The sequence below is a fragment of the Ceratotherium simum genome, chromosome 18 (assembly GCF_057802395.1).
Source record: "Ceratotherium simum simum isolate JZ-2026a chromosome 18, ASM5780239v1, whole genome shotgun sequence".
In the NCBI taxonomy this organism is placed as follows: domain Eukaryota; kingdom Metazoa; phylum Chordata; class Mammalia; order Perissodactyla; family Rhinocerotidae; genus Ceratotherium; species Ceratotherium simum.
The window spans coordinates 9,419,631-9,438,903 of NC_141917.1; the positions used below are offsets into that span (position 1 = coordinate 9,419,631).

Below are 19,273 nucleotides of genomic sequence, written 5' to 3' on the forward strand. Positions count from 1 at the left end.
AAAAGCAGCGAGTCCTAACATTTGGTGAACATCTACTGCATGTAGGTAATGCATTAGTTGTCCAGGGGCCACTAAAAATAGGAGAGCCATTCCCGCCCACTGAGAGCTTATGATGGAGGGTGGAGTATATACGTAAGTGAATGTAACTGACAGTAGAATGGATAAGCTCTCTGAGCATGATTCTAGCACATTGCTATAGGAAGGAAGGAGAAAAGATGGATTAATTTTGATTGGGCAGGGTGGAAGAAGGCTAAACAAGGTAGCATATTTTACAGTTGGCATACTATTGGCATAACACAGTAGTTAGTAACAAATGTCCTCGCTTCTTACGCATAAGTGTTAAATGTTATAAATTCGTATATAACTTATAAAATACATATTTGTTTGATTTTGAGTACTATTGTTGCATCTATGGGCATCAAATAAATGACAGAATGGGCAAAAGAGAGAAAATTGCTATAGTTTATTAGATTCATTGACACAAGCTATAGGCAAATCTAGACTTCCAGCAATTCTCTTAAGTTTGCTTTGAAGTAAATCTAACGAATAACAGGAAAATGTGTAATTAAAAATTAATTAGATAATTTAAAAATTATGGATTATATGCACAAAAGAATATCAGTAGACTATTAAAAATGATAATTGTGAAGATTGTGTAGTGACTTGGACAAATTATTATGATAAAAGTTAAATGAACAAAGTAGGATGCAAAGTGGTATATGGGGTTTGTGCTTTATACCAAGTAAAATGCATCACAAAAAACCTGCAATGATAATAAAAACTTATTAACAGAATGTTTATATCTTTCATTTTGTTCTATATTTCAAATTTTCTGTTGTGTTACTCATAATTTAAAAAATATTAAAAATTGTAATAATGATTCTGATCTTTGATCACACACAGCCTTTATCTTTTATGAAAAATAAAAACAATGAGTATAAGGAGGGTAGAAACGAAGTAAACTGTATGTTTAGAAAAAATATTCCCATATTCACTTTTGAGGAAAATCACAGCAAAACAAAACAATTCCTTTCTAATTCCTTTAGTACTAAGTTATTTAACTGCTTATTTGTGTTTAATAATGATTGTTTAAAATAAATACAATCTAAATGACATACACTAAGCTTTCTCACAGATATTCTATGTATATGCATATGTATGTGTATATATACGTATAAATAGAAAACAAAACTACATTTCAGAATCTGTGTAAGTTCCTTTGTTCTGAAAATTTTACTGGAAGAAAACACAGGCTTACTTTGTATCCTTGTAACGTAAAAGTGGAAGTGTTGTTAGACATAATATAAAGTTATTTAACTGTAACAAATAATTTCAAGAATTTCATCATTCATTTTCCAAAAGAAAAATTAAAAACTCATGCCTTCTTTTTCTCAATTATGATATAGCTCAGTTTAAGTCAAGGCTAAAGCTCAGAGATGAATGACACCCCGTGGATGGACATGGGACATCCCATTAAAGGTCATTTTCAATGAGAGTGTCACTCAATTTCAACTTTATAACAAAGACACTCAGTGTGGGAATCTTCTTGTGCTTTTAACCAAAGCCACTTCTAAACCGTTCAAAGATGACTTTGCACCTGTGCACAGCCTGTCAATGAAAGCAGTACATCTCTTCTCAACACACGAAAAAACAAAATTAAAAGTGAAGCAGGCTTGTCACATTGCTCTGGTTCATTATTTGAGACTGGCTCACTGCACTGGATAGAAAGACGGCACTAGAAAAAGAGAACAGTCATTTTGTAGGTTTGCTGACTTCAAACATGAAGCAGGGGAAATACTGGCTTCTCAAGGAAACCAGCTTGGGGTACTGAATCTTACTGCTAGTGCAATAGGAAATGGAAAATTATTTCATTTGTTTTTTTTTTTCATTTTTTTATTTTATCATCTCCTTAAAACTTTTATGCTATCATTTTCATAAAAAGATTTAACAATATTCAGAAAAATCAGACTATGAAATTTAGAACCCAACATGGATGAAATTTCCCTCTCATATGTGAGCTAACAGAACAGCGGGAGGTATATAGAAGCAGTATTTGCATGCTCATTACAAAATGTGACAGCCAAACTATAAAAAGAGCAGAAAGCAGCTGTGTTATCATTTGCTGGGTTTCATCTTGCTCTCCTTTTCTAACTTCTGTGCAATAAAACAGGATAAATGGCTAAATCAGTAGACAATTTTCTTCTGCTCTGACATGTGATCTATGTAGTTCTTAAATACCTTTTATTACAATCCTTTTTTAATGGCTACAGAGAAAATCTGAAGGAAATAAAAGGAAAACTGATGTGAATACTGATAATCTTTGATGGCAAGTAAAAATGGGGTTCAAAGGAGATTCTCTGCTATTTCAGGACGTTGACAGCACCTGGCGTGTCAATACCGAAGAAAAAGAACTATTTCAAAGCCAGCTAATGTATTTGGCCTTGATCTGGCTACTTCATTCAAACTTTTATTGAGTTAATGGGGAAAGAAATATCAATTGTCCATTAAAAAATATATTTTCATCCCCTATAAAAAGACCAGAAGTCTTCTTTAAGAGTTGTGCTAACATACTAGACGTATGTTGCCTAGGAAATCAACATCAGCAGGAGTACATGACAATGGTGACATCAGGACCAGAATGAAGCTGTGAAACAGTCCTGTACATGCAAATTTCAATGCAAACCTTCTTCTACAGTGAGGATCCACGAGAGGCCATGGGATACGCAACTCTTTTACCAAAGTGGGAATACGTCATTTATAAATTTAACAATAACATGCATCTACCCTGAAATTTCTACAGAACTGCAATGGACTGGAGGCAAGCAGTGGCTCAATCTTTAACACAGAACACTGATCATCCAGCTCTTCAGTCCTAAGAACACAGGACTAAATTTACAAGCCTTACGAAAATCGTATTTGTTTTGGACTGTTCCCAGATTGTGACATACACATACACAAACATGTAAGTGTGCATTTATATATCTTCATTCATCAAGTTGAAGTTTAAAAATCAAGCAGAGATTAGATAAAGGGAAAGGAGAAGAAAAAGGAGAAACACATTTGTAGTTTAAAAAAGTTTTATTCCAGCTTGGGGGAAATTGTCAGTGAAAATATCCCTTCCTCCTCATGCTTACAAAAGTTCTAGCAGGTCTTGATTCCTAAAGGTATTACTTAAGTGTTCAAATTATACTTTGTGCAAGTCATTCACATGTTGTTAAATAGAAAAAAATGCCAGAGAACATATTTCTAGTGTTAAAGCTCATCTTATTCATTGTCTTGTTTATAGGAATTTAGAATTTTACATATATATTTAGAGTTCATGAAGCTAAGGATTGAGTGGGTTATACTAGAGTTCTTAAGGTTTTTTTTATGGATAATACTATGGATTAAATGTTTGTGTCTCCCCAAAATTCATATGTTGAAGCTCTAATCCCCAATGTGATGGTATTTGGGGGGGGACTTTTGGGAGGTAATTAGGTTTAGATGAGGTCATAAAGGTAGAGACCCCATTATGTGTTTAGTGCCCTTATAAAGAGATAAAGGGATCAGAGCTTTCTCTTTCCCCCAAGTAAAGACAGAGCAAGAAGGCGGACATCTGTGAACCAGGAAGAGGCCCTCAACAGACACCGATCTTTGCCAGCCCCTTGATCTTGGACTTCCAGCCTCCAGAACTATGAGAAATAAATGCTTAACACCCAGTCTATGGTATTTTGTTATAGTACCCAGACTACAGCAGACTAAGACGGTAATCACAGGGAGGACTAAGACAACTCAGTGTTAGTGGGGCCTTCTAGCTACATGACTTTTCGGCCATGGCACTCTCTTGGGGACAGGCTGGCAGCAAAGCAAGGAGAGTGTGGCAGGATTATGTTGACAGTAGGTCACAGAGAAAACCAACAGATTGATTTGTCAGCCCAGATAGCGCCACACTCAATAACATATCAGACATTCATAACAGAACATAACATTTCTTTACTAACTTTAAATGAATGACTGTATGAATAATGTCAATAAGCAAATCAGTGAATAATTTATACCATTCATTTTTTAAAATTGTGTAAAATTTAAAATATATATTCTCTCTCCAAGAACGTAATGCTCAAACCTTCTTGAAAAGGAAGTGAATAACACGTTCCCATGTTAGAAGCCAACGGGCTGCTGAAATTTGGACAGGATGCTTTTTGATACCGTCACGGTCAGGGAAGAAGAGATACATGGGCCACTGTAAGAAATGCCTGCTTAGAAAGAAAATCACATAGATGTGGGAATGTGTTCAATGTGTAGGATAAAAAAAAAGAAAAAAAAGCCTTTCTTTGGACTTGTTTTTAATACTTTTGCTTCCCCATAGCGCTTAAATTCTATTTAAAAGATTTCTATCTTAGTTGACTTGAGGATGGAATAGTGGAAGCCATTTGCTCCTTAAATGAAGAGAAAGATGTGCCTTAGGGCTAAAAATCAGAAAGTTAAAAAACCAGAACGTAAAGATGTCCATACGTTTTACAAAGAGACTTTGTAAACGTGGGGTTCTTTAAGGGATGGTGGCTCACAAGACTACTCTGATTATTACACTCATAAAAGACCCTACTGAATGAGAAGTTAACAAGAGACTTCAGCTCTGCCCCTCTGTAGGGGCATACAAGTGCCCCAGTCTCCATCTCCAAGGCAATGGGCTGGGTACCATGGAGATGCGAACAAGAAGTGCTCGCCTAAGGGGAGAAATATTTACATTTCAGGATAAGTGCTAAAATATGCCACTGTTCCTCTGATATATGTCACAGCCATCCATGTTTATGTAAAGAAAAGAGCTTTTACTGCTGGGCTGTATCTTCAGAACACAAATAGAAAAGGCCTCTTCACCAGCGGAATGCATCTCTTTTGCCTAGATATCTCCCCCAAGGAGGGGGCATCACAGTCATTACACATGTGCAAGCTTTTCTTTTTAAGGGAGTTCAGTGAAATAAACAACAGTCCAGAGATACTGCAAGATAAAGGGAGTGGACCTGCGGTGACAGGGAAACATCTTGATTTTAAAATCCCCCTCCTCCCGCTCAGCTGAAGTCACATGTCACAAAATGCAGGAAGAGAAGACAGCTTTAAGATGTTTCCAAGAAGGTAAACTGTCAGGGATGTTCTCTCATGCAGCGTTTGGTTTAATTAGGTTGCAGCCAGTACTTTAAAAAGCAACAACCTGGGGGCTGGCCTTGGGGCATAGTGGTTAGGTTTGGCGTGCTCAGCTTCAGCGGCGTGGGTTAGAGGGTTGGGATCCCGGGCGCAGACCTACACCACTCATCAGCCATGCTGTGGGAGCAACCAACATACAAAATAGAGGAAGACTGGCACAGGTGTTAGCTCAAGGTGAATCTTCTTCAAGCAAAAAAGAGAAAGATAGGCAACAGATGTGAGCTCAGGGCGAATCTTCCTCAGCAAAAAAAAAAAAAGCAGCAACCTAACCACAAGTCCATCCACTGTCTGTCATTTTTGCTTGACTTGGTTTGAACAGCAGAGTCACTAATTGATTTTCCCTTTACAGCGTTTCATTATCACTTCCAGCTTTTGGGGAAATGGGTAAGGGAAGTGGAGAATAGAAGTGGTGTTTATTTAAAAACTCCAAACAACTGTAAAAACCCAGAAGAGAAATGATTACTGTGTTGACATTTGGGGAATTCAAAGCAAAGGGTAGCTCAGCTTTCTGAATTCCCCTGGAAGCTGCTCAGAAGACACTGACTACAGGGGGTATGAGCTGTGCAAAGAGCAGCAGAGGATGAAGGCAAGAGGTGATGGCCAATTAGCTGCATGTGTGTGCCACACATTGTCTCCAGGTTCTCCTTGCAGAAGATATGAGGGGTTTTGCATTTGAGAGATTAGAAACCCGTATTAAAGCAGGGGCAGGGTATGGTGTTTTCCGAACAAAGCATCAGAGCAGAAGGCATTCAGGGACAGGCTTGCTGATTCACCTCCATGGGTGTGGGACCAAGGGGCTGTGCGGGCACACATCCTTTAGGAAGAGGTCAGAGGGAGGCTGGTGGTGCTGCCTACTCCAGAGATTGGCAAAATGAGGCCGCTGTGCTGTACCCCACAGAGGAGCGTTATCAAGGCTGGTCCACATCACCAGGCTGGCCTGTCCCTTCCCCAAGTCATCGTGATGGAACCTAACTTTCATCTAGAAGTCTCTCTGCTCCTAACTTCCCATCCACCTGGGCCATGACTTCCCCATTACCCGCCTTTTAAAGGGAGGTCTGTCCCTGACATGCCAACCTCCTTCAGGTAATCCTGTAGTTTTGTTTGTTTGTTTATATCTTTGGTAATACATCCCTCAGAGATAGTCTAGTATAGTCAGTCTCAGCTGGGGCAACTTTCCCACCCAAGGGGACAATTAGCAAGGCTGGAGACATTTTTGTTTGTCACAAGTGGGGGAGGGGACCCTATTGGGATCTACCGGGTAGAGGCTAGGGATGCTGATAAACATCCTATAATGCACAGGCCTGCCCCCACAACAGAGAACTATTCAGCTCAAAATGTCAACAGTGCTAAGGTTGAGAAACCCTGGCCTAGTAGTACAAAACACAGAGTATTTATTAACGGTGTGGTGTACTGAATACTAAAATGTAAATAAGGAAACTAAGTGAGACACCTAAAATAGAGTTTTAAGTCTGTAAACTTGCCAAAAGCAGAAGAGCAGCATTTTAGGTGATGGGATATATTTTATACGAGAGGTGTATAAGAAATAGGAGAAGAATCTCATTCATTTATGGGTAGTGGCAAAGGAGAGTCATTACATAAAAATGTGCAGCCGTGATCATTGCAGGCTCACGTGATTTATTGCTTTGAGGACAGTAAATAGCATGTCTTGAGTCACCAAGCTCCTGGCATATGGTGAGGTGAAGGCAGAGGGAGACTATACCGGAATCAGCTGTGAGGAACGAACGGCAGCTGAAATAAGCAGATGGTTAGAAAGGAAATGGTACTAACCAGCAAAAGAAAAAGTATGGTTACTATTAAGAAAATGAAAACTGTCTGGAAGAAAGAAAAACAACCTGTGATATTAGGAAATGAGAACTCAAAAGCATCAAGAATAATAAAGGGCAGATCCATCAAGTGATAATAAATCAAATTAAAATGTGCTTAAACTGTCATCAGCATCTAGGGTGATTAAGATACATTTTGGCTTATGTATCCAAAGCTTGAAAAACATTCTTCTGGTCTAGATATTTCACTTCTATGAATTCATCCTTGAAACGTGATTAAGGACGTAGGGGAGATTTAACTGCACAGATGTTTACTACAATTTACATTAGTTAAAATTTGGAAGCAACCTAATTTTCTGATAATTGATATTGTTCACACATCACAGTATACCCTTACAATGGAATTCTTGGTAGCCCTTCCACATTCCAGTGTAAACGACTATTTACTGCCAAGAAAAGAGGTCATGCTGAGTCAAGAGATAATAACTGTGTACAACAGCGTGCAGAGTGAGGCAGAGTGGGCAATGTGCCCACACCTGTTCTTCCCTACAGTGCTGTGCCAAGGCGGGCAGTGGGTGCAGTCACCTGGGTGCAGGTAAGCAGGTGCTGCACTGTTTGCAGAGAATTTCCAAACAGTGAGATGAATAAAAGTCAGTCTTCTTTTAACTACTATGTGCAGACGATTCTAAACAATTTCAGTGATAAACTATCCCCCCTCCAGGGACCGAGAGCTCCTACTGCACCCCCTTAGAATGCCAGTGCACCCTTTTTTCCTTTAGCTAAGAAAATGTCCAAAGTTCACCTAGGGTCTTGGTTGCCCCACAAAAACACTGCATTTCCCAGCCTCCCTTGCAGCACAAATGCTAACGTGACCCATTCAGAGCAAAGGGGTGTGAGCAACAGATGTGTGTGACTTTTTGGGTGGGCCCTAAAGGAAAGAGCACCGCCCGCCCCCTGGTCTTCTTTGCCCCATTTCTGCTCCTGGACTGTAGATGTGAAGAGCCTCACGTTTCTCCTGGTAAACTCTTTGGTTCCTCTGTCCTGGGAAGTATCTGTTGTGGATTAGATCTTTTCATTTTACACTGCTCGTTATGCCTTTCTCAGAGGCATCTTACATTTAAGAGAAGAAAACATACATTTTTATAAGCAAACATTGACTTAGTGCCTTTTTGAATATTATTTTCTAAATGGCATTTGAAAAGATTACAAATGCATGTCCCTTGTAGAAAATCTGTAAATACATAAATACAAAAAATGAATCATCTTCTGTCTTTGATGTTACCTCGCTTTTTCTAGAAACACATACATTTTTATATATGCATATATTTTATATTTGCATATGACACATATTTTACAAAACTGGCCAGGTTTTATCTACATTCTATCTGTATCTATATACACACCTGTTTTTATATTTCTTTCTTCACTTTACTTTGTATTATATATTTTCTCTAATCACCACAATTTCTTTAAAAACCTGACTTTATGAGCAATTCCAGGGGAAGGATGATATCTGACCATTTTTAAAGCTATAAACCTAGAACTCTCTGGAAGCTTCTAGATGAGTTAAGTCAGTTTGCAGGCTCGGAAGGTAACCTGTTGTTCTGGTGTTAGCAGAGATGCGGATGCTTTGTCCTAGAGAGGTCCAGGAACATTTCTCACCTTGCTGCAACCTGTTTACAGTAGGGTCTTGGCTCCTCCTCTCACTTGAGGACTTGAAATCCTTTAGACTCCTTGGACTGGCAGCCTGCTTTCCTCAGAAGCAAAGTACTTAAGGAAATCCTCAGGGTGAAGCACTTTTTCCCTGCTGAGACCCCAGGGATGGGCTGGCTCAGATGCCCATCTTTCCCAGCAGGTGGTGCCATCTTAACTCAGTTATCTCCCTGGGACTGACCGCCAAGCCAGGAGGCCCACTGGATTGGTGGTGCCTTCCTGTTCCTCCTCTTCTTCATTTCATCTTATATTCCAACTTTGTTCTCCCTTCTGCCTCCAGGCCTTTCAGCTTTGCCTCCCTTCTATCAGTCTTCAAATGCAAGATATTTTGAATATCTTGACTTTTTTGACTTTTAAATATTTTGACTTAAATATTTTGAACTTGACAAAACATACTAAATAGCTTTTCGAACAAGCGTTAATTGTTATCTGTTTACATCCTTAATAAGCTTGATAGTGAATTTTTTGGCACTTCAGAATATTTTTGTACTATATGAGAGCCCAGTTAAAACACTTTTTAAAAAACTGTCATTTGGTTGAAATCATAACTTTGAAGTTTCTTTATAAACAACAACATTCAATTGTGTTTTAACTCATGGTAGCTTCAGCAAAACTTTCTTAAAGAAATTCTTTTTATTTTCCCCTTAAAGAATACTGTAAAAGAAATGGGACAAATGAACCATATAAATTTTCATTAAGACTTTGGCAAAAATCATAAAATGCTATTAATCACTTCATCTTACTCAACTTAAGAAAGAGCTCATCGAAGTCATAAAATATGGTTCAAAGTACAGTGTTCTAAGCCTGGAAAACCTCTCACCAGAAAGTTTCAAGGAGGCAGCTAACACCATGAAAGAAGGCCTATATCTTGGGGTGAAGTTCATGAATCTTCTCTTCTGACCCCTGACTTCTCTGGACCCAATCACCCCTCATCTCACCTGGAACTTGGAAGACTTCAAGCCACATGAGTGCACCTTGGCAGAGTTGGAGAAAGGGTTTAGAGCAGAATCTTACAAAATGAGACATCAGTGAGAGGCACAGGGGCCATCAGAAGGATGTGTTTCAGAATCTGAGCAACAGATTGGAGAGAAAACCTTGAAATCAGAGTGAATTCAATCTCAGCTTAAAGTGTTGTAGCCAAGGCTAATGTTGTATAGATGCAATTTCCAAATCTGTCTTCCAAAGTGGCCTGGGGCCCATCCAGGAGGTTCTGAGTCCTTAGGTGGGGGGTGAGACCAGGGGATTATGATTGGGCAGATTGGAAAGCACTGTATTCCTGCCCAAATGTTGTTCTTCTTCTCAACCTTCATTATGTTGGCTCATTTCCCAGGATAAATCAGTGTAGGGACAGGGCCCCATGGTATATAATGCTGCAAAACGAAACCATGAGAAGAACCCATTATACCTTTGTTAGGCCATGTTTAATTTATTTGATATTGAAAATGTGCAGAACCCACAATGGTTTGGCCCCCTTAAGTACTGGGTAGGAAACCTGAGTTATCTGACATCACTTAGTATAATGCCTGGCACGTAGCAGGTTCAATAAATACCTGCTGGCTGACCACTACATTCCCCTGGTGGGATGGTTTTAAGTGGCTAAATTAAGAACCACAGCTCAATCCTCTTAAAAGGCTACTCAGATTCAGGGAGAGGACAGGAGACGCAGAGCGGAGACTCACAACAGGAGAGAATGCAGGGCTGGGAATCTAGTTCTCAGAGCGGGAGGTCGCCATCAAAGAGGCAATGAGCATGGATCTCCTAAATTACAGGCATGTTTAAGCAGGAACAGACAGATCTAAATGTTGTAGAAGTATCTGGGGCAGCCCTCAGGGGCAACGAACAGCTAGAAAGCCAGAACCTACAAAAAGTGCTAACACTGACGCAGTCAAGTTAAATTTAGAAATTGTATTTAAGAATGCATTCCCATTAATCCTTACTCTAAATAAAATAGTTCCTTTAACCCTTACTTGAAGTAAAACTATTTCTAACACAGTTTAGAAAATAGTGTCCTATGATCTAAACAGATACTTTTGCATTTTTACTTTGAATTAAAAACCTGGCAAGAGAGAGTGTTGTGGGCTCTGTCCCTCTTTCTCAGTCATCCACTCCTGAGGACAGTCAGACCTGGGGTCTGTACGACCCTCAGCAGCTGGAGATAGGTCCAGTGTCCAGGGGAAGGCTGGACACACGACCACAGAGTCCAGGGGAAGGCTGGACGGGTGACAAGTGTCCAGGGGAGACGGGAAAACCTCAGTGGCAGGGTTTCTGGCCGGCGGCAGGATGAACACTTCTTTACCTTACTCCCTTCCCTGGGGGTCCGGTGGGTGAGGGGTTCTGCCTCCCAGAGGCTCCCGGGGAGAGGGGTGGAGGTTGTTCTGATTCTGCCAAGGCTGAGAGTCGCTGCCTGTTGGCCTTTACATCCCTGCAGGGTAACCTATGTACAGTTGCTCAAAGTAAAGTCCTTTCCATCCTGAAGAGGCCTCCTCAGCTGGACAGCTTTCTGAATTCATCGAGATTGTCCCCCAAGGCCAAGCTTCTAATGGCATTCTGTTGGAAGGGCTGTGACTCTCAGACTGCTACTCCTATTTCCAACAATAAGTGCAAGACTGCATATTCAAACATTTCAAAATGTGCCATAAAATACATGTTGGATTTTTGTGCATCTCTCCTCGGCTTTCCTTCTTAGACAACACCTATTCTGTGCACCTGCATGACCTGCAAGGCACCCCACCTGAACCCCACAAGGACCTCGATAAACGTGTGAATCAACCCACAGAAGAAGCAGCAACCGGCTCTGACTCGACTCTACCAGCTGGTACCTTACAGCTTGCCCGGGACTCAAGTGGCTCTTTCTCTTTTGGAAATTTCCTATCTTGGCTCAGCTGCGGGACATGGGGGGAGTCACTTAATTTTCCACCGTCTCAGCTGTGCAATTCCCACAGGAAAGCTGTGCAGATGCGTGAGTGATTTTACCGCGCGTTGAAAATGCAGAGCCCTGTACCTATATATACAGACGAGATATTAATGCTGTCATTAGGGAAGGGGATAATTGCATGCAGCTGCGAGTCGCCCGCATCACCTGATCTTGGGATTTCTTTTTCTTCTTCTTCTTGCCCCAGCACCCGGAGCTCTCTGTGTCTTTGCCATTGGCCTCACCACAGAGCAGCCCGTCAAGCTCATCTGTGCCCATGTGCTGTCCCTGAGACGTTTCTGCTGCCAGCCGGTACGAGAGGTTCCTTAAGATGCACACACAGTTTTCAACGGTCTGGAGAACCCAAAAAAAAAAAAAGAGGAAACAGAGGAGGAATGAATAAAAACTAACAAGCTCTCCTCCACCCAGAAAGGCAATCAATCTCCACGTACACATTTCTCTTTGGATGCATTCAGCTGCTGGCTCCTCAAGGGTCCCTTGGCAGCCACAGTGGAGAGAATTTAAAGAAGCTTGGAACGGTCATCAGACCGTTTCTCCCCCCAAAGAAACAACTTATCAACAATAGTTACTTCTATAAACAGCTGTCATTGTTGATTGAAATTCACTTATGAGTAGAGAAGAACCTATAACCACAAGAGGTTCCAGATGTCGTCCACCTACTTAGAGACAACTCCCACTTGGGGACTGGGGCTCAGAATCACCAAGAGCACGGATAACTGGATTTCCGTCAGCCTTGGGAAGGTGACATTAATATTCACCAACCACCAGAGCACTTTCTGGGAGTAAAATGGGGCAAGAGGTACAAACCAGGGTTGTCCCAGGCAAGCCAGGCGCTATGGTCACCTGGGACCATGAATATCTCCATGTTACTGATTTTCTTTGAGATGGCTGGCACTCTTGTTTTCTTAGCATGGGGGTTAAACCATGGTTAAGGACACACAGTGTAGAGCTGGACCCCTGTAGAACCCTAGGTCTCTGACTATTGGCTGTGTGACTTGGACAACGCACCCAACATCTCATGACTCAATATCCTCCCCTGCAACGTGGTCCTAATAGTATCCACATCTTAGCTTCCTGTGTAGATTAGGTGACCTAGAGTATGTATGTGTGGTAGGCAGAATAATGCCCTCCCAAGATGTCCAGATCTTAATCTCTGGAACCTATGAATATGTTAGATTATGTGGTGGGAGGAACTGAGGTTTCAGATAGAATTAAGGTCGCTCATCAGCTGACCTTCAGATGGGGAGATTATCCTGGATTATCTAGGTGGGCCCATGTAATCATGAGCATCCTATAAGTGAAAGAGGGAGGCAGAAGAGTGAAGCCGTGTGGAAAGGACATGACCCACCATCAGTGGCTTTAGAGATGGAGGAAGGGGCCAAGAGTCAAGGAACATGGGAAGGCTCTAGAAGCTGGAAAAGGCAAGGAAATGGATTCTCCCTTAGAGCCTTCAGAAAGGGATGAAGCCTTGTTGACACTTGGATTTTAGCCTAACGAGACCTTTTTTGGACTCCTGATCTCTAAAATGGTAAGATAATAAATTTGTGTTGTTTTAAGCCGTCATGTTTGTGGCAACTTGTTACAGCAGCAATGGGAAACTAACACGGTATGTAAGTACTGAGAAGAGTGCCCGGCACATGGGAAATGCTATAAGAGGGTTCATATCATAAACAATGGCAGAGACAGCACTGCCTGGAGGTCCGGAACATGTGACCTAGAGCCGGTCAGTCTGGCTTCAAATCCTGACTCTGCCATTTAATGAGCTGTGTGACCTTGCTGGGTGCAAAGTGCTTAATCTCTCTGTGCTTCTATTTCCTCCCCAAGGCCCCACCTCCAAACATCATCACATTGGAGATCAGGTTTCACATAGGAATTTTAGGGGGACGTAAACATTCAACCTTTTGACCTTTGTTCTGGATTTGTGGAACTCTGAGAAGAGGAAAAAAAATACCCAATTTTAAAAAGGGACAAAATAATGATGGAAAAAAATGGAACTGAGTTAAGTTTTATTTTTAAAAGCATGCCACCTTGGCTATCATTTTACAGACACCTAGAGTGTGACTGCCACTGCTCAAGGCAGGGAACATCATTCCATTTTACCGATGAAGGAAATGAGATCCGAAGCTGTAGGTAACTCATACCAGATTGTGTCACTTCCCTCTACGCCTAGGTTGGGACCGGAAGGGGCAGGGGCTGCCAGGGTTCCAATCCTGCACTGCTCCCCACCTATGACTGGAATCTGGTAAAAGGCAGCATATCTTTTACTTGACTAGTGGGGGCATGAAAATCAGCTAGGAAAACCAGTTTTCAGGATAGATCTCTGGAGCCTTTGCTATTCCAGACCTTTCTTGTCAGCTTTTCAAGGTTTCAGGGGCTGCTAATCCCACAGGCTTTGAGTCAACTTGATTTTCTATTTCAAGCATCCTCTCAGCATCAAAAAAGGAACCACATGAAAGCAGGTAAACACAAGACGAGGCATGAGAGGGAGAAAAGTCTCTCCCTGAAAGGAAAATGTTATGGCATAAGTCAGAACGATTTTTAAATCATCTCAAACTGATTTTTCTTACATCAAAGGCGGGGGAGAATAAACTCTTCCTCATCCCGCTGTTCGTCTTCCCTGGGGGCAACTCCAAGACTCTACTGAACAAACGACTACTGGGGAGTAAATCTGCAGTTTGGAGAAACGCTTTATAACCTACCTGTGGCTGGGGAGAAGCTGGACGGGAGCGAGAAGGTGGGGATGAGGAGAGTGGGGAGCGGAGCGGGAGGAGGCGTAGAGGGAAGCATGGGGCAAGGGAGGTCCCAGGGATTGAACTGGGTTATGCTTGGTTTGGGAGGGTGACCAATTTAAGCACTTTTCTCTTGAGGGGGTGGAAAAAGAAAAAAAAAAAAAAGGCAGCCACTGCCCTTCTTTGGGACACCAGCAGAAGGCGTGTGGCAGCTGGTGGCTTTGCGTTTCACATCCCTTGCTGTCAACAGCGCTTTCAGCACTTCCTCTTGGTCACCAGGGTCATTTTGACTCCTTATTTTCTATTAGAAAGGGCTAATTTGGAAGTCGCCCCTAGACTGCTCTACCATATGTTACCCCTTCAACAAACTGTCCCAGTTATAGCAGCTGAGCTGAGAGCTTGCATGGAATCCAGGCTCTCTTGTTCACCAACTTCACTGACTTGAAAGAGAATGTGTACTCATTTTTTTTCCCTTCTAACTTGTCACTGTGAAAACTTGGAAGTGGCCAAGCAGAGGGCTGCATGGAAAATTATGGGACAAAAATCATATGTTAAAACTCAATAGCACATTCTGTCCAGCAAATCACTGCTGAGTAATTTATCACATCTGAACTTTTCATCAGCGATGATGGGCCTCTGTGCCACAAAGCTGACATCACTGGGCGTGGTCCACTAGTCAGTGGGAGGTGGAGGTGGCATGTCCACTAGCGTGCCCTGATGCCAAGGTCAGTGCTCTTCTATTCCATCAGGAATATCTGAGTCTTCTGACTCTAGCCATAAACAGGCCCAAATAGTCCAATTTCCTCTTTTGAGGGAAATGTGGAAATTAAGAGAGATGATCCCTAAGGTCTCCCAAAAGTTTGAGAAGTCTAGCCATTGGATACATCAGCAGAAGACATGGGTGCCTCGCAGCACTCATGGTGGGATCCCACTCCTGAGGCTGCCTTACCCACTACAATGTGCCATGGGCACCTGGCCAAGGCAAGAGGCTATTGACTTATTTTATTTTCAACTGCAAGGCCCACACAGTATTAAAGCTCTTCTGGTATCCGTTAGAGTAAGAGACTTAGTGTCCCAATGCCTTAGTCTTTACTGCTCTGAATATTGAGATCCTGGGCAGTGTGGCTTCAGAGAATTACCTTCGGCAGCTCTTCGAAAAAAATCATGTGTCTATTATGTTAACAGGCATCTGTAAATACTCAAGACATCTTGACTGGTCACTTCTTTAGGGATGTAATTTTCCTGTCAATGATATTAAAAGGTCTAAAATGGCTGTCAAGGGCATTTACAAGAGGGGATGATTAAATCTTGATTACACCATAGTCCATCTTTGAAATTGATAACACCACATAGTAAATGAATGGATGCAAACACAACTGAGTGGCAGTGATAAGGTGACAAACAGTGTTTATAACTGGAGTCAAGTAGTACTCAAAGGGCTGAAGTCCCAGAAGATATCATGGATCCATGACTTTAGTGAGTAGGGCTCAGGCATCAGTAATTTTCTCAATTTCTCAGTCACTCTCATGTGTGGTCAAGGCTGAGAAGCTCTATGCTAAATCACCCCCCATGCCAATTAGTAACTAAATGGATAAAATCACTCATATTTGTTCTTTATCTGACTTGATGACTAAATTACACTATACCATATTCCTGATTAGAGTCCATTTCAAAGCCGTATGTACTAAGGTGGGCTCACCTGATGAATTTTTAAGGCTACAAAAAACAAAGACCACAGTTAGACATTCAGCTTCAGAGGGTGATGTTGGGGTCTAGTCATATGTGTTTATTAAATGCTCCAAAGGCAATTCTGAAGGAGAGTCAGTGTTGAAAACCATGGGATTAAGGTTGTGGTTCACAACCAGGGCCAATTTTGCTCCCTGTGGGAACAAGTTTGGCAATGTCTGGAGACATTTCTGTTTGTAATGACTAGTGTGTGGGTGAGATGCTACTGGCATCTGGTGAGTAAAGGCCAGGGATGCTGCTTAACATCCGACAATGCACAGGACAGCCCCACAACAAAAAATTAATTGGCTCAAAATGTCAATAGTGTGGCTCTTGAGAAACCCTTATGAAGGTATCATATTTATCACACGTATTACTTTAAAAGCATCAGTAAAGTCTGCATTTATATCAAGAAATTATGAAATTACCTTATGAATTTATATTTAGAGTGAATCAAAACTAGTCAAAAGACAAATTAAGATGAAACAAAATAGGTCAAACACTGGAAAAGCCCACCCAATTCTATTTTTGTCTGTGAACTAAAACACGGACTAGACACTGATGATTAATGTGTTGACAGCCTCATTTATTTAGCATTTTGACAGCATTTAATTAGACTTCATCGGGCATTTTTTTAAATGGCATTTGATACAATTAACAGTTGTTGAAAAGCTAACTTGTAAGAATATAGGATTATTCAAATCTCAGGTAGTTTTAACACTTTTTTTTCTTTTGCAAGTGGATTTTATAAAATAAAACCAGAAGCTTGTGGGTAATGTGATATGCCAAAATTTACACACTTATCTGGAACACCTGTGGTTTGAGTAACTTAAAAATCTAAATTTTTACTCATTACTAATCAAGACTTAGGTGTCTAGTTCTACGCTAGGATTAGAAGCCCTCTCTAGAAAACGCTGGATTCATACAAGGAAACCAACATAGACTTCAGAGTGAAAGTATTAAACTTCGTATTAGCTCCCCATCGTCGTTAGCCACTGTTCAGTCCCTTGCGTGTCTTTATTCTCTAACATGCTTAATCTACGCAAATACAACAAACCTTGCTATCGATCTCACTACTCCCCAGCGCAGACTGGATCACGTAGAGCAGCGCATCGGTGAGCCCATCGCATTCCCGCATCCTCCTGCGGGCCTCCTCTCCCGCCGAACTAACATTCCTGCAAAGCAAAAGGACCCGTCAGCAACCTTCACCGTGGTCACCCAAAGAACGTTCTTCCACGCCAACCTCCTCTCATAGTTTTAAAGAAAACATCTGCTTGCCTTTTCAGATTGTTTACCAAGAATATAGCTCTATTGAGTACGGATGGCTCCAACAAATGCATCCTAGCATTGGGTAAGTCACAGATTTCTGTAACCCAACTCCAGAAGTGGAGAATGCAGAATTCCGAACAGGTGATCTGTGATGATCCCATGACGGCTGAGAATGAGTGACTTTCCAAAAGTCTTCAAAGTTTACTTCATTGACAATCGACGAGGGAATTGGAATCTCTTTGATTCAAAGGATTCTTCTTCTTTGAGAAGTTTGAAACATTTTTCAAAGACAGAGCTTCCAACTTACTGAAATATTTTAGAGATCTAATTTCACCTGCTTCAGAAATATAACTACTTTGGCTCAGTCAGAAGTAAACTTCTAGAAATTTATTCTAAGAACATAGTTAGGAATTTCTTTGAAGATTTAGCCATTAGGATGCCCATGATACCTTTTATGGGCAGGAATTGCCCAAGACCCTCCTGTACTGGCATGTGCTGACCTAACACCAGCAGAAGGGGCCTCTTGTAATGGAATGCACAGCTGGGAAATAAAGAGATCTTCCAGATCTACCAAAGACGAGAGATAATCCTAGTTGAAGGTTAATCTTTGGGATCTTTTTAGTTACTCTATCACCTGAGAGTGTGTCCTTCCTAACCATGGCTAGGATTTGGTTCCAGGAGAGAATTTCTGCAGTGACTGACTCACGGGCAACACAGGCTTTTGGAGGGATGCTGGAGGAGGTGAGTTCATGGAAGGTACAAAGGGACTGAAAGAATTTAGAAACAGTGGGGAAGAGGGATGGAAAGAGAGAATAATCTAGGTAGCCCAATGGCTCTCACACCTTGGCTAGCATCAGAATTACCTGGCAGGCATGTTCAGGTAGGGCCCCACCCTGGGGTCTCTGGTGGAGTCAGATAATTTGCATATTTGATGGTGCTGATGTTGAGAATTGTGCTCTGGATCTAGCTCTAGAGGAAGGGTTTGGGTAGGGAGGGTAGCAGTCTTTGCTGACTGCTGGGGGCAGCCACGTGGCAGATCCCAAGAATCTGTGGCCCCGGACAGAGCCTACAGGAGAAGTTGAATAGAATGAATCTCCATGCCCGCACTGTAATTGACAGAGGTATTCTCATTTCATTTTCACAACATCCTTCACTGTTACACTTCATTCTATTTTACAGATGAGAAAACAGGCTCAGAGAGGTTGTCCACAGCCACATGGGCAGTAAGCAGAGAAGCTGGAACAAAACCCAAGTCTGTGAAGGAGAGGAAAACAAGGGCTTGATGTATAATATGGATAGACTATTTTTTTTTTTTAGGAATTAGAATAAAATTGGCCTAATGCTAAATTGCTACTGAACATAAAATTTTTTTTGATATCTAAAAAGTTCTGTGGAATGTGTTTAAATAGGATCTATCAGCATTTTAATGTGACATTGAGAAAGGTTATTCAATTCAAATTAGTATTTTTGGCATTTGCTGATCTTAAAATATAAACAAAATTCTTCAGTTCCTTAGACAATATAACTGGGCAAATATTGACAGCATTTTAATGTAAAGTGCTATAGATTCTGCCTTAGAGTGGCCAACCCTCGTTTCTGACAGGATCCCTGGGAGGGAAGAAGAACTAACTTTCTGCTAGGGAAAGAGTGGTGAGAGGCATACTGGTCTGACTCTACACTAGAAGCGTGGCCTTTGTAAGAGAGCATTTTTAGACCACTTCTTGAAACGATTTTCACCAGGTCGAGCTTTGAGCTTTAGAGTAATAGGTTTGTCAAAAATTCCAATCAGATCTCTTTGGCCAGGAGAATGCTGAGTGCAATGTGTGATTGTGTACATCTTGCCTCTTTGTACTTTGATGAGGTTGTGTTTCCAAAGAAAGAATGAAGGAATTCAGACTTGAAAGAGCCTTAAGGATAGTTCATGTACACCTTAGTATGAG

General features: G+C 41.4%; 1 protein-coding gene across 12 annotated transcripts in view; it reads right to left on the reverse strand.

Moving 5' to 3' along the window:
• The window catches only part of CTNND2 (catenin delta 2), an 879,093-nt gene that overhangs the window by 110,282 nt on the left and 749,538 nt on the right, over window positions 1–19,273 (reverse strand). For all 12 annotated transcript variants that reach the window (XM_087443138.1, XM_087443127.1, XM_087443130.1 and 9 more), the window contains 2 exons: window positions 17,122–17,239; window positions 11,758–11,943 (listed from right to left, as the gene is read on the reverse strand). In XM_087443138.1, coding sequence (XP_087299264.1) covers window positions 11,758–11,943; window positions 17,122–17,239 — 304 coding nt within the window. The remainder of the gene's footprint in view (window positions 1–11,757; window positions 11,944–17,121; window positions 17,240–19,273) is intronic.